This window comes from Salmo trutta, unplaced genomic scaffold (genome assembly GCF_901001165.1).
Source record: "Salmo trutta unplaced genomic scaffold, fSalTru1.1, whole genome shotgun sequence".
NCBI lineage: Eukaryota > Metazoa > Chordata > Actinopteri > Salmoniformes > Salmonidae > Salmo > Salmo trutta.
The window spans coordinates 2,969,971-2,984,970 of NW_021822962.1; the positions used below are offsets into that span (position 1 = coordinate 2,969,971).

The 15,000-nt window shown below is 48.7% G+C and overlaps 1 protein-coding gene across 2 annotated transcripts in view; it reads right to left on the bottom strand.

Annotated features, from left to right (window-relative positions):
• The window catches only part of LOC115187777 (oxysterol-binding protein-related protein 3), a 103,781-nt gene that overhangs the window by 21,999 nt on the left and 66,782 nt on the right, over nt 1–15,000 (bottom strand). For both annotated transcript variants that reach the window (XM_029746805.1, XM_029746803.1), the window contains exons 3-5: nt 10,372–10,488; nt 7,811–7,864; nt 691–804 (exon numbers count right to left, since the gene is read on the bottom strand). In XM_029746805.1, the coding sequence (XP_029602665.1) occupies nt 691–804; nt 7,811–7,864; nt 10,372–10,488 (285 nt within the window). The remainder of the gene's footprint in view (nt 1–690; nt 805–7,810; nt 7,865–10,371; nt 10,489–15,000) is intronic.

A 15,000-nucleotide genomic window follows, 5' to 3' on the forward strand; every position in this document is an offset into this window, starting at 1 on the left:
GTCATCCCCCAACCTGGGAGCTGCAGGGTGCTGCTGCCTGCTGTTCATGACTCCATCAGTCAGTCATCCCCCAACCTGGGAGCTGCAGGGGGCTGCTGCCTGCTGTTCATGACTCCATCAGTCAGTCATCCCCCAACCTGGGAGCTGCAGGCTGCTGCTGCCTACTGTTCATGACTCCATCAGTCAGTCATCCCCCAACCTGGGAGCTGCAGGGGGCTGCTGCCTGCTGTTCATGACTCCATCAGTCAGTCATCCCCCAACCTGGGAGCTGCAGGCTGCTGCTGCCTACTGTTCATGACTCCATCAGTCAGTCATCCCCCAACCTGGGAGCTGCAGGCTGCTGCTGCCTACTGTTCATGACTCCATCAGTCAGTCATCCCCCAACCTGGGAGCTGCAGGCTGCTGCTGCCTACTGTTCATGACTCCATCAGTCAGTCATCCCCCAACCTGGGAGCTGCAGGGTCCTGCTGCCTGCTGTTCATGACTCCATCAGTCAGTCATCCCCCAACCTGGGAGCTGCAGGGTGCTGCTGCCTGCTGTTCATGACTCCATCAGTCAGTCACCCCCAACCTGGGAGCTGCAGGGTGCTGCTGCCTGCTGTTCATGACTCCATCAGTCAGTCATCCCCCAACCTGGGAGCTGCAGGGTGCTGCTGCCTGCTGTTCATGACTCCATCAGTCAGTCATATACCTTCAGGTGATAGATGTTTTCCTCTGCATCCAGATCAATGCACTGGGCTGACTTCTTAATGGCCATGACAGAGAGACCCACGTCAATACAGCCGTGTAACTTCCCCTTCTCAATCTGAAAGACAGGAACATTAATAACCACGTCAATACAGCCGTGTAACTTCCCCTTCTCAATCTGAAAGACAGGAACATTAATAACCACGTCAATACAGCCGTGTAACTTCCCCTTCTCAATCTGAAAGACAGGAACATTAATAACCACGTCAATACAGCCGTGTAACTTCCCCTTCTCAATCTGAAAGACAGGAACATTAATAACTACGTCAATACAGCCGTGTAACTTCCCCTTCTCAATCTGAAAGACAGGAACATTAATAACCACGTCAATACAGCCGTGTAACTTCCCCTTCTCAATCTGAAAGACAGGAACATTAATAACCACGTCAATACAGCCGTGTAACTTCCCCTTCTCAATCTGAAAGACAGGAACATTAATAACCACGTCAATACAGCCGTGTAACTTCCCCTTCTCAATCTGAAAGACAGGAACATTAATAACCACGTCAATACAGCCGTGTAACTTCCCCTTCTCAATCTGAAAGACAGGAACATTAATAACCACGTCAATACAGCCGTGTAACTTCCCCTTCTCAATCTGAAAGACAGGAACATTAATAACCACGTCAATACAGCCGTGTAACTTCCCCTTCTCAATCTGAAAGACAGGAACATTAATAACCACGTCAATACAGCCGTGTAACTTCCCCTTCTCAATCTGAAAGACAGGAACATTAATAACCACGTCAATACAGCCGTGTAACTTCCCCTTCTCAATCTGAAAGACAGGAACATTAATAACCATGTCAATACAGCCGTGTAACTTCCCCTTCTCAATCTGAAAGACAGGAACATTAATAACCACGTCAATACAGCCGTGTAACTTCCCCTTCTCAATCTGAAAGACAGGAACATTAATAACCATGTCAATACAGCCGTGTAACTTCCCCTTCTCAATCTGAAAGACAGGAACATTAATAACCACGTCAATACAGCCGTGTAACTTCCCCTTCTCAATCTGAAAGACAGGAACATTAATAACCACGTCAATACAGCCGTGTATCTTCCCCTTCTCAATCTGAAAGACAGGAACATTAATAACCACGTCAATACAGCCGTGTAACTTCCCCTTCTCAATCTGAAAGACAGGAACATTAATAACCACGTCAATACAGCCGTGTAACTTCCCCTTCTCAATCTGAAAGACAGGAACATTAATAACCACGTCAATACAGCCGTGTAACTTCCCCTTCTCAATCTGAAAGACAGGAACATTAATAACCACGTCAATACAGCCGTGTAACTTCCCCTTCTCAATCTGAAAGACAGGAACATTAATAACCATGTCAATACAGCCGTGTAACTTCCCCTTCTCAATCTGAAAGACAGGAACATTAATAACCACGTCAATACAGCCGTGTAACTTCCCCTTCTCAATCTGAAAGACAGGAACATTAATAACCACGTCAATACAGCCGTGTAACTTCCCCTTCTCAATCTGAAAGACAGGAACATTAATAACCACGTCAATACAGCCGTGTAACTTCCCCTTCTCAATCTGAAAGACAGGAACATTAATAACTACGTCAATACAGCCGTGTAACTTCCCCTTCTCAATCTGAAAGACAGGAACATTAATAACCACGTCAATACAGCCGTGTAACTTCCCCTTCTCAATCTGAAAGACAGGAACATTAATAACCATGTCAATACAGCCGTGTAACTTCCCCTTCTCAATCTGAAAGACAGGAACATTAATAACCACGTCAATACAGCCGTGTAACTTCCCCTTCTCAATCTGAAAGACAGGAACATTTAAGAAGGTCTGAGGAATGGCTGACCATATAGCAGCAATATTGCTAAAAGAGACAGAAGTCTGCATCCCATATGGCACCGTATTCCATATATCAGGGCTGCCCAACCCTCTTCCTGGAGATCTACCATCCAGTGGGTTTTCAGTCCAACCCTAATTTAACACACCTGATTCTACTAATTAGCTGCTCAACAAGACCTTAACTAGCTGAATCAAATATGCTAAATTAGGGTTGGACAGAACCTACAGGACAGTAGATCTCCAGGAAGAGGGTTGCCCTGCCCTATATAGTGCACTACTTTTGACCAGGGCATGGAATAGGGTGATATTTGGGACACAGTGGTGTCGTATGGTACGCACCACTGAAAGACTGCATGTCTCTGTACAGATACACCGGTTCAACATTGGGACATTATTATTCAGTATGGTCCTGGCAGGTCTTAACTCTTCCTGTACACTGACATTCAGGATGACTTTGACATGTGGGAACATTTGATTTATTGTAACTGCATTAAGCCTCCCACATGACGGCAGGTAGCCTAGCACTGCAGGTAGCCTAGCATGGCAGGTAGCCTAGCACTGCAGGTAGACTAGCATGGCAGGTAGCCTAGCACTGCAGGTAGACTAGCACTGCAGGTAGCTTAGCATGGCAGGTAGCCTAGCACTGCAGGTAGTCTAGCACTGCAGGTAGCTTAGCATGGCAGGTAGCCTAGCACTGCAGGTAGTCTAGCACTGCAGGTAGCTTAGCATGGCAGGTAGCCTAGCACTGCAGGTAGTCTAGCACCGTAGGTAGCCTAGCACTACAGGTAGCCTAGCACTGCAGGTAGCCTAGCACTGCAGGTAGCCTAGCACTGCAGGTAGCCTAGCAATGCAGGTAGCTTAGCATGGCAGGTAGCCTAGCAGTGCAGGTAGTCTAGCACTGCAGGAAGCCTAGCACTGCAGGTAGCCTAGCACTGCAGGTAGCCTAGCACTGCAGGTAGCCTAGCAGTTAAGAGGATTGATGAATCTGCCGATGTGCCCTTCAGCAAGGCACTTAACCCTAATCGCTCATGTAAGTCTCTCTGGATAATAGGTTCTGCTAAATATCTAAAATGTAAAACATGACCATGACCTGGTTACCCCAGCAGTATCTCAGGACCTGACAACCCAGTCCCAGCAGTATATCAGGACCTGACAACCCAGTCCCAGCAGTATCTCAGGACCTGACAACCCAGTCCCAGCAGTATATCAGGACCTGACAACCCAGTCCCAGCAGTATATCAGGACCTGACAACCCAGTCCCAGCAGTATCTCAGGACCTGACAACCCAGTCCCAGCAGTATATCAGGACCTGACAACCCAGTCCCAGCAGTATCTCAGGACCTGACAACCCAGTCCCAGCAGTATCTCAGGACCTGACAACCCAGTCCCAGCAGTATCTCAGGACCTGACAACCCAGTCCCAGCAGTATATCAGGACCTGACAACCCAGTCCCAGCAGTATCTCAGGACCTGACAACCCAGTCCCAGCAGTATATCAGGACCTGACAACCCAGTCCCAGCAGTATATCAGGACCTGGCAACCCAGTCCCAGCAGTATATCAGGACCTGACAACCCAGTCCCAGCAGTATATCTGGACCTGGCAACCCAGTCCCAGCAGTATATCAGGACCTGACAACCCAGTCCCAGCAATATCAGGACCTGGCAACCCAGTCCCAGCAGTATATCAGGACCTGACAACCCAGTCCAAGCAGTATCTCAGGACCTGACAACCCAGTCCCAGCAGTATATCAGGACCTGACAACCCAGTCCCAGCAGTATATCAGGACCTGACAACCCAGTCCCAGCAGTATATCAGGACCTGACAACCCAGTCCAAGCAGTATCTCAGGACCTGACAACCCAGTCCCAGCAGTATCTCAGGACCTGACAACCCAGTCCCAGCAGTATATCAGGACCTGGCAACCCAGTCCCAGCAGTATCTCAGGACCTGGCAACCCAGTCCCAGCAGTATCTCAGGACCTGACAACCCAGTCCCAGCAGTATATCAGGACCTGGCAACCCAGTCCCAGCAGTATATCAGGACCTGACAACCCAGTCCCAGCAGTATATCTGGACCTGGCAACCCAGTCCCAGCAGTATATCAGGACCTGACAACCCAGTCCCAGCAGTATATCAGGACCTGGCAACCCAGTCCCAGCAGTATATCAGGACCTGACAACCCAGTCCAAGCAGTATCTCAGGACCTGACAACCCAGTCCCAGCAGTATCTCAGGACCTGACAACCCAGTCCCAGCAGTATATCAGGACCTGACAACCCAGTCCAAGCAGTATCTCAGGACCTGACAACCCAGTCCCAGCAGTATCTCAGGACCTGACAACCCAGTCCCAGCAGGATATCAGGACCTGGCAACCCAGTCCCAGCAGTATCTCAGGACCTGACAACCCAGTCCCAGCAGTATCTCAGGACCTGGCAACCCAGTCCCAGCAGTATCTCAGGACCTGACAACCCAGTCCCAGCAGTATCTCAGGACCTGACAACCCAGTCCCAGCAGTATCTCAGGACCTGACAACCCAGTCCCAGCAGTATCTCAGGACCTGGCAACCCAGTCCCAGCAGTATCTCAGGACCTGACAACCCAGTCCCAGCAGTATCTCAGGACCTGACAACCCAGTCCCAGCAGTATATCAGGACCTGACAACCCAGTCCCAGCAGTATATCAGGACCTGACAACCCAGTCCCAGCAGTATATCAGGACCTGACAACCCAGTCCCAGCAGTATATCAGGACCTGACAACCCAGTCCCAGCAGTATCTCAGGACCTGACAACCCAGTCCCAGCAGTATATCAGGACCTGACAACCCAGTCCCAGCAGTATATCAGGACCTGACAACCCAGTCCCAGCAGTATATCAGGACCTGGCAACCCAGTCCCAGCAGTATCTCAGGACCTGACAACCCAGTCCCAGCAGTATATCAGGACCTGACAACCCAGTCCAAGCAGTATCTCAGGACCTGACAACCCAGTCCCAGCAGTATCTCAGGACCTGACAACCCAGTCCCAGCAGTATATCAGGACCTGACAACCCAGTCCCAGCAGTATCTCAGGACCTGACAACCCAGTCCCAGCAGTATATCAGGACCTGACAACCCAGTCCCAGCAGTATCTCAGGACCTGACAACCCAGTCCCAGCAGGATATCAGGACCTGACAACCCAGTCCCAGCAGTATATCAGGACCTGACAACCCAGTCCCAGCAGTATATCAGGACCTGACAACCCAGTCCCAGCAGTATATCAGGACCTGACAACCCAGTCCCAGCAGTATCTCAGGACCTGACAACCCAGTCCCAGCAGTATCTCAGGACCTGACAACCCAGTCCCAGCAGTATATCAGGACCTGACAACCCAGTCCCAGCAGTATATCAGGACCTGACAACCCAGTCCCAGCAGTATCTCAGGACCTGACAACCCAGTCCCAGCAGGATATCAGGACCTGACAACCCAGTCCCAGCAGTATATCAGGACCTGACAACCCAGTCCCAGCAGTATCTCAGGACCTGACAACCCAGTCCCAGCAGGATATCAGGACCTGACAACCCAGTCCCAGCAGTATCTCAGGACCTGACAACCCAGTCCCAGCAGTATCTCAGGACCTGACAACCCAGTCCCAGCAGTATATCAGGACCTGACAACCCAGTCCCAGCAGTATATCAGGACCTGGCAACCCAGTCCCAGCAGTATATCAGGACCTGGTAACCCAGTCCCAGCAGTATATCAGGACCTGGCAACCCAGTCCCAGCAGTATATCAGGACCTGGCAACCCAGTCCCAGCAGTATATCAGGACCTGACAACCCAGTCCCAGCAGTATATCAGGACCTGGCAACCCAGTCCCAGCAGTATCTCAGGACCTGACAACCCAGTCCCAGCAGTATATCAGGACCTGGCAACCCAGTCCCAGCAGTATATCAGGACCTGACAACCCAGTCCCAGCAGTATATCAGGACCTGACAACCCAGTCCCAGCAGTATATCAGGACCTGACAACCCAGTCCCAGCAGTATATCAGGACCTGGCAACCCAGTCCCAGCAGTATCTCAGGACCTGACAACCCAGTCCCAGCAGTATATCAGGACCTGGCAACCCAGTCCCAGCAGTATCTCAGGACCTGACAACCCAGTCCCAGCAGTATCTCAGGACCTGACAACCCAGTCCCAGCAGTATATCAGGACCTGACAACCCAGTCCCAGCAGTATCTCAGGACCTGACAACCCAGTCCCAGCAGTATCTCAGGACCTGACAACCCAGTCCCAGCAGTATCTCAGGACCTGACAACCCAGTCCCAGCAGTATATCAGGACCTGACAACCCAGTCCCAGCAGTATATCAGGACCTGACAACCCAGTCCCAGCAGTATATCTGGACCTGACAACCCAGTCCCAGCAGTATCTCAGGACCTGACAACCCAGTCCCAGCAGTATCTCAGGACCTGACAACCCAGTCCCAGCAGTATCTCAGGACCTGACAACCCAGTCCCAGCAGTATCTCAGGACCTGACAACCCAGTCCCAGCAGTATATCAGGACCTGACAACCCAGTCCCAGCAGTATATCAGGACCTGACAACCCAGTCCCAGCAGTATATCAGGACCTGACAACCCAGTCCCAGCAGTATATCAGGACCTGACAACCCAGTCCCAGCAGTATATCAGGACCTGACAACCCAGTCCCAGCAGTATATCAGGACCTGGCAACCCAGTCCCAGCAGTATATCAGGACCTGACAACCCAGTCCCAGCAGTATATCTGGACCTGACAACCCAGTCCCAGCAGTATCTCAGGACCTGACAACCCAGTCCCAGCAGTATCTCAGGACCTGACAACCCAGTCCCAGCAGTATATCAGGACCTGACAACCCAGTCCCAGCAGTATATCAGGACCTGACAACCCAGTCCCAGCAGTATATCAGGACCTGACAACCCAGTCCCAGCAGTATATCAGGACCTGAGATCTTACCGTAACATCCTTTCTCACATACTCTAGTTTTCTTTAGTTTGTACTATAACATTACTGGTTGCCTCCACCCTTTCTTTTGTGTTTACATTTTTTTATGTTCCTTTTTAAAAATCCATAAACAATTGGTCCCCCAAAAAACATGTATTTCAGATGCTGTAGGAAAGATAGTCAGTCTGTTGTGCTTTCTGTGATAGCTGTGTGTGATTGATGAGTGTCCTAGCAGACAGAATGGGGGCAGAGGGGCAGCAGCTCTTTGTACTCACATCAGCACCACACTTGGCATACTTCAGGATGCCCTTGTCCAAGTAGAAGTATCTCTGTAGAAGATAAAAGAAAAACAAGAGATAGAGATTAAGAGATAGAGAGACAGAGATAGAGACAGAGATGGAGAGATTGAGAGAGAAAGGGAGAGAGAGAGAGAAAGAGATAGAGAGAGAAAGGGAGAGAGAGAGAGAGAACGAGATAGAGAGAAAGAGATAGAGAGATTGAGAGAGATTGAGAGAGAACGGGAGAGAGAGAGAAGACAAGCGAGGGATGAGCAACACACACGTCATCCTCTGGGCAGTGGTTCAACCTCTCTGTGAGGAGCCTGCTGGATTCACCCCCTCTGTGTTGTTAATACATTTATTAATATCTGTACTCTCAGACATTTCTCCCTCTCTCTCTCTCTCTCTCTCTCTCTCACTCCCTCTCTCTCACTCTCTCCCTCTCTCTCACTCCTCCTCTCTCTCTCTCTCCCTCTCTCTCTCTCTCCCTCCCTCTCTCTCTCTCTCCCTCTCTCTCTCCCCCTCTCTCCTTCCCTCTCCCCCTCTCTCCCTCCCTCTCCCCCTCTCTCTTTCTCCCTCCCTCTCTCTCTCTCTCTCTCTCTCTCTCTCTCCCTTTCTCTCTTTCCCTCCCTTCTTTATAGAGCACTAGTTTTGGCCAGGGCTTGGCCATAAGACTCTGTTCAAAAATGTAGTGCACTAGGAAAAGGGGTGTTTATTTGGGACGTACACTCTATGTTTATGAAAGCCGGCCTGGCACCATGCACATCTCGTATATCATTAAAATGGGACTGTTGATACGATAATGAAAACAGTTTCAGAAGCTTTAAGTCCTTATGTCAGTGTATGTTAGTTCAGGAAGAACCCTTTTGAGTTCCATGTAGAAGAACCCTTTCCACAGAGGGTTCTACATGGACCCCAAAATAGTTCTACCTGGACCCAAAAAGGGTTCTCCTATAGGGACAGCTGAATAAACCTTTTGCAACCCTTTTTTCCACTTATATCGTTTGTATCCATCTGTACTGAGATCATCTGTATCCAGCTGTACTGAGGTCATCTGTATCCATCTCTACTGAGATCATCTGTATCCATCTCTACTGAGATCATCTGTATCCATCTCTACTGAGATCATCGGTATCCATCTCTACTGAGATCATCTGTATCCATCTCTACTGAGGTCATCTGTATCCATCTCTACTGAGGTCATCTGTATCCATCTCTACTGAGGTCATCTGTATCCATCTGTACTGAGGTCATCTGTATCCATCTCTACTGAGATCATCTGTATCCATCTCTACTGAGATCATTTGTATCCATCTCTACTGAGGTCATCTGTATCCATCTCTACTGAGGTCATCTGTATCCATCACTACTGAGGTCATCTGTATCCATCTCTACTGAGATCATCTGTATCCATCTGTATTTAAATCTTCTGTATCCATCTCTACTGAGATCAGCTGTATCCATCTCTACTGAGGTCATCTGTATCCATCTCTACTGAGATCATTTGTATCCATCTCTACTGAGGTCATCTGTATCCATCTCTATTGAGGTCATTTGTATCCATCTCTACTGAGGTCATCTGTATCCATCTCTACTGAGGTCATCTGTATCCATCTCTACTGAGGTCATTTGTATCCATCTCTAAATTATACCCCATTCCCTACAACCTTGAACAGAGCCCTGGGGGGGCATTTGGGATGCAGGTATAGAGTAGATACTACAGGCAGCAGGTCATCAGCTAATGGAGCAATATCATCTCTTTAAAGAGCTAACCTTTTAGAGAGACAGAGATAGAGAGACAGAGAGAGAGAGAGAGAGAGAGAGAGGGAGAGAGAGAGGGAGAGAAAGGGAGAGAGGGAGAGGGAGAGAGAGAGAGAGAGAGGGAGAGGGAGAGAGACAGACAGAGAGAGAGAGGGAGACAGACAGAGAGAGAGGGAGAGAGACAGGGGGGTAGTGAAAGAAAATGACCCCTGGGACATGTGGCTACTGCAAGGGAAGGGGGATGTCATTCATCAAGTGATTCAATTAGCTAACAACACAAAGGAGTGATGTCATGGGGGGGGGGGGACAAGGCTGGGAAATGATGTGGGTTGGGGAGGGACTCATATTGATCACGTGCTCTGACACCACTGTTTAACTGGAATATCCCCCACAAGTTAATCCCCTTCCCTGGGTGCTGCTGTTTGGTGAGATGACTATCTTGTATCAGAGGTGAGATGACTACCCTGTATCAGAGGTGAGATGACTACCCTGTATCAGAGGTGAGATGACTACCCTGTATCAGAGGTGAGATGACTACCCTGTATCAGAGGTGAGATGACTACCCTGTATCAGAGGTGAGATGACTACCCTGTATCAGAGGTGAGATGACTACCCTGTATCAGAGGTGAGATGACTACCCTGTATCAGAGGGCGGTGAAATGCTTACAGTGTGTGTGTATGTGTGTGTATGTGTGTGTGTGTGTGTGTGTGTGTGTGTGTGTGTGTGTGTGTGTGTGTGTGTGTGTGTGTGTGTGTGTGTGTGTATGTGTGTGTGTGTGGTGAGGTGAGAAGCCTACCTTGTGCCATCCCTTCATCGGCCACTTCCTCCTCTTCAGCATGTATCCATCCTGCTTCTGGGGCTCCTGGACATTACTGTGTCCTCCACGCAGCCCCTCTACAATCTCCCAACTGTCCTGTAAACACACAACAAGGTTACACACAGCCCCTCTACAATCTCCCAACTGTCCTGTAGATACACAACAAGGTTACACACAGCCCCTCTACAATCTCCCAACTGTCCTGTAAACACACAACAAGGTTACACACAGCCCCTCTACAATCTACCAACTGTCCTGGAGACACACAACAAGGTTACACACAGCCCCTCTACAATCTCCCAACTGTCCTGTAGACACACAGCCCCTCTACAATCTCCCAACTATCCTGTAAACACACACCAAGGTTACACACAACCCCTCTACAATCTCCCAACTGTCCTGTAGACACACAACAAGGTTACACACAGCCCCTCTACAATCTACCAACTGTCCTGTAGACACACAACAAGGTTACACACAGCCCCTCTACAATCTACCAACTGTCCTGTAGACACACAACAAGGTTACACACAGCCCCTCTACAATCTACCAACTGTCCTGTAAACACACAACAAGGTTACACACAGCCCCTCTACAATCTACCAACTGTCCTGTAAACACACAACAAGGTTACACACAGCCCCTCTACAATCTACCAACTGTCCTGTAAACACACAACAAGGTTACACACAGCCCCTCTACAATCTACCAACTGTCCTGTAGACACACAACAAGGTTACACACAGCCCCTCTACAATCTACCAACTGTCCTATAAACACACAACAAGGTTACACACAGCCCCTCTACAATCTACAACTGTCCTGTAAACACACAACAAGGTTACACACAGCCCCTCTACAATCTACCAACTGTCCTGTAGACACACAACAAGGTTACACACAGCCCCTCTACAATCTCCCAACTGTCCTGTAGACACACAACAAGGTTACACACAGCCCCTCTACAATCTACCAACTGTCCTGTAGACACACAACAAGGTTACACACAGCCCCTCTACAATCTACCAACTGTCCTGTAAACACACAACAAGGTTACACACAGCACCTCTACAATCTACCAACTGTCCTGTAGACACACAACAAGGTTACACACAGCCCCTCTACAATCTACCAACTGTCCTGTAAACACACAACAAGGTTACACACAGCCCCTCTACTATCTCCCAACTGTCCTGTAGACACACAACAAGGTTACACACAGCCCCTCTACAATCTCCCAACTGTCCTATAAACACACAACAAGGTTACACACAGCCCCTCTACAATCTACCAACTGTCCTGTAAACACACAACAAGGTTACACACAGCCCCTCTACTATCTCCCAACTGTCCTGTAGACACACAACAAGGTTACACACAGCCCCTCTACAATCTCCCAACTGTCCTATAAACACACAACAAGGTTACACACAGCCCCTCTACAATCTACCAACTGTCCTGTAGACACACAACAAGGTTACACACAGTCCCTCTACAATCTCCCAACTGTCCTGTAGACACACAACAAGGTTACACACAGCCCCTCTACTATCTACCAACTGTCCTGTAGACACACAACAAGGTTACACACAGTCCCTCTACAATCTACCAACTGTCCTGTAGACACACAACAAGGTTACACACAGCCCCTCTACAATCTACCAACTGTCCTGTTGATACACAACAAGGTTACACACAGCCCCTCTACAATCTACCAACTGTCCTGTAAACACACAACAAGGTTACACACAGCCCCTCTACAATCTACCAACTGTCCTGTAAACACACAACAAGGTTACACACAGCCCCTCTACAATCTACCAACTGTCCTCTAAACACACAACAAGGTTACACACAGCCCCTCTACAATCTACCAACTGTCCTGTAAACACACAACAAGGTTACACACAGCCCCTCTACAATCTACCAACTGTCCTGTAGACACACAACAAGGTTACACAAAGTCCCTCTACAATCTCCCAACTGTCCTGTAGACACACAACAAGGTTACACACAGCCCCTCTACTATCTACCAACTGTCCTGTAAACACACAACAAGGTTACACACAGCCCCTCTACAATCTACCAACTGTCCTGTAGACACACAACAAGGTTACACACAGCCCCTCTACAATCTCCCAACTGTCCTGTAGACACACAACAAGGTTACACACAGCCCCTCTACAATCTACCAACTGTCCTGTAAACACACAACAAGGTTACACACAGCCCCTCTACAATCTACCAACTGTCCTGTAGACACACAACAAGGTTACACACAGCCCCTCTACTATCTACCAACTGTCCTGTAAACACACAACAAGGTTACACACAGCCCCTCTACAATCTACCAACTGTCCTGTAAACACACACCAAGGTTACACACAGCCCCTCTACAATCTACCAACTGTCCTATAAACACACAACAAGGTTACACACAGCCCCTCTACAATCTACCAACTGTCCTGTAGACACACAACAAGGTTACACACAGCCCCTCTACTATCTCCCAACTGTCCTGTAAACACACAACAAGGTTACACACAGCCCCTCTACAATCTACCAACTGTCCTGTAGACACACAACAAGGTTACACACAGCCCCTCTACAATCTACCAACTGTCCTGTAGACACACAACAAGGTTACACACAGCCCCTCTACAATCTACCAACTGTCCTGTAGACACACAACAAGGTTACACACAGTCCCTCTACAATCTCCCAACTGTCCTATAAACACACAACAAGGTTACACACAGCCCCTCTACAATCTACCAACTGTCCTGTAGACACACAACAAGGTTACACACAGCCCCTCTACAATCTACCAACTGTCCTGTAGACACACAACAAGGTTACACACAGTCCCTCTACAATCTCCCAACTGTCCTGTAGACACACAACAAGGTTACACACAGCCCCTCTACTATCTACCAACTGTCCTGTAGACACACAACAAGGTTACACACAGCCCCTCTACAATCTACCAACTGTCCTGTAGACACACAACAAGGTTACACACAGCCCCTCTACAATCTACCAACTGTCCTGTAGACACACAACAAGGTTACACACAGCCCCTCTACTATCTACCAACTGTCCTGTAAACACACAACAAGGTTACACACAGCCCCTCTACAATCTCCCAACTGTCCTGTAAACACACAACAAGGTTACACACAGCCCCTCTACAATCTACCAACTGTCCTGTTGATACACAACAAGGTTACACACAGCCCCTCTACAATCTACCAACTGTCCTGTAAACACACAACAAGGTTACACACAGCCCCTCTACAATCTACCAACTGTCCTGTAAACACACAACAAGGTTACACACAGCCCCTCTACAATCTACCAACTGTCCTGTAGACACACAACAAGGTTACACACAGCCCCTCTACAATCTACCAACTGTCCTGTAAACACACAACAAGGTTACACACAGCCCCTCTACAATCTACCAACTGTCCTGTAGACACACAACAAGGTTACACAAAGTCCCTCTACAATCTCCCAACTGTCCTGTAGACACACAACAAGGTTACACACAGCCCCTCTACTATCTACCAACTGTCCTGTAAACACACAACAAGGTTACACACAGCCCCTCTACAATCTACCAACTGTCCTGTAGACACACAACAAGGTTACACACAGCCCCTCTACAATCTCCCAACTGTCCTGTAGACACACAACAAGGTTACACACAGCCCCTCTACAATCTACCAACTGTCCTGTAAACACACAACAAGGTTACACACAGCCCCTCTACAATCTACCAACTGTCCTGTAGACACACAACAAGGTTACACACAGCCCCTCTACTATCTACCAACTGTCCTGTAAACACACAACAAGGTTACACACAGCCCCTCTACAATCTACCAACTGTCCTGTAAACACACACCAAGGTTACACACAGCCCCTCTACAATCTACCAACTGTCCTATAAACACACAACAAGGTTACACACAGCCCCTCTACAATCTACCAACTGTCCTGTAGACACACAACAAGGTTACACACAGCCCCTCTACTATCTCCCAACTGTCCTGTAAACACACAACAAGGTTACACACAGCCCCTCTACAATCTACCAACTGTCCTGTAGACACACAACAAGGTTACACACAGCCCCTCTACAATCTACCAACTGTCCTGTAGACACACAACAAGGTTACACACAGCCCCTCTACAATCTACCAACTGTCCTGTAGACACACAACAAGGTTACACACAGTCCCTCTACAATCTCCCAACTGTCCTATAAACACACAACAAGGTTACACACAGCCCCTCTACAATCTACCAACTGTCCTGTAGACACACAACAAGGTTACACACAGCCCCTCTACAATCTACCAACTGTCCTGTAGACACACAACAAGGTTACACACAGCCCCTCTACAATCTACCAACTGTCCTGTAGACACACAACAAGGTTACACACAGTCCCTCTACAATCTCCCAACTGTCCTGTAGACACACAACAAGGTTACACACAGCCCCTCTACTATCTACCAACTGTCCTGTAGACACACAACAAGGTTACACCCAGCCCCTCTACAATCTACCAACTGTCCTGTAGACACACAACAAGGTTAC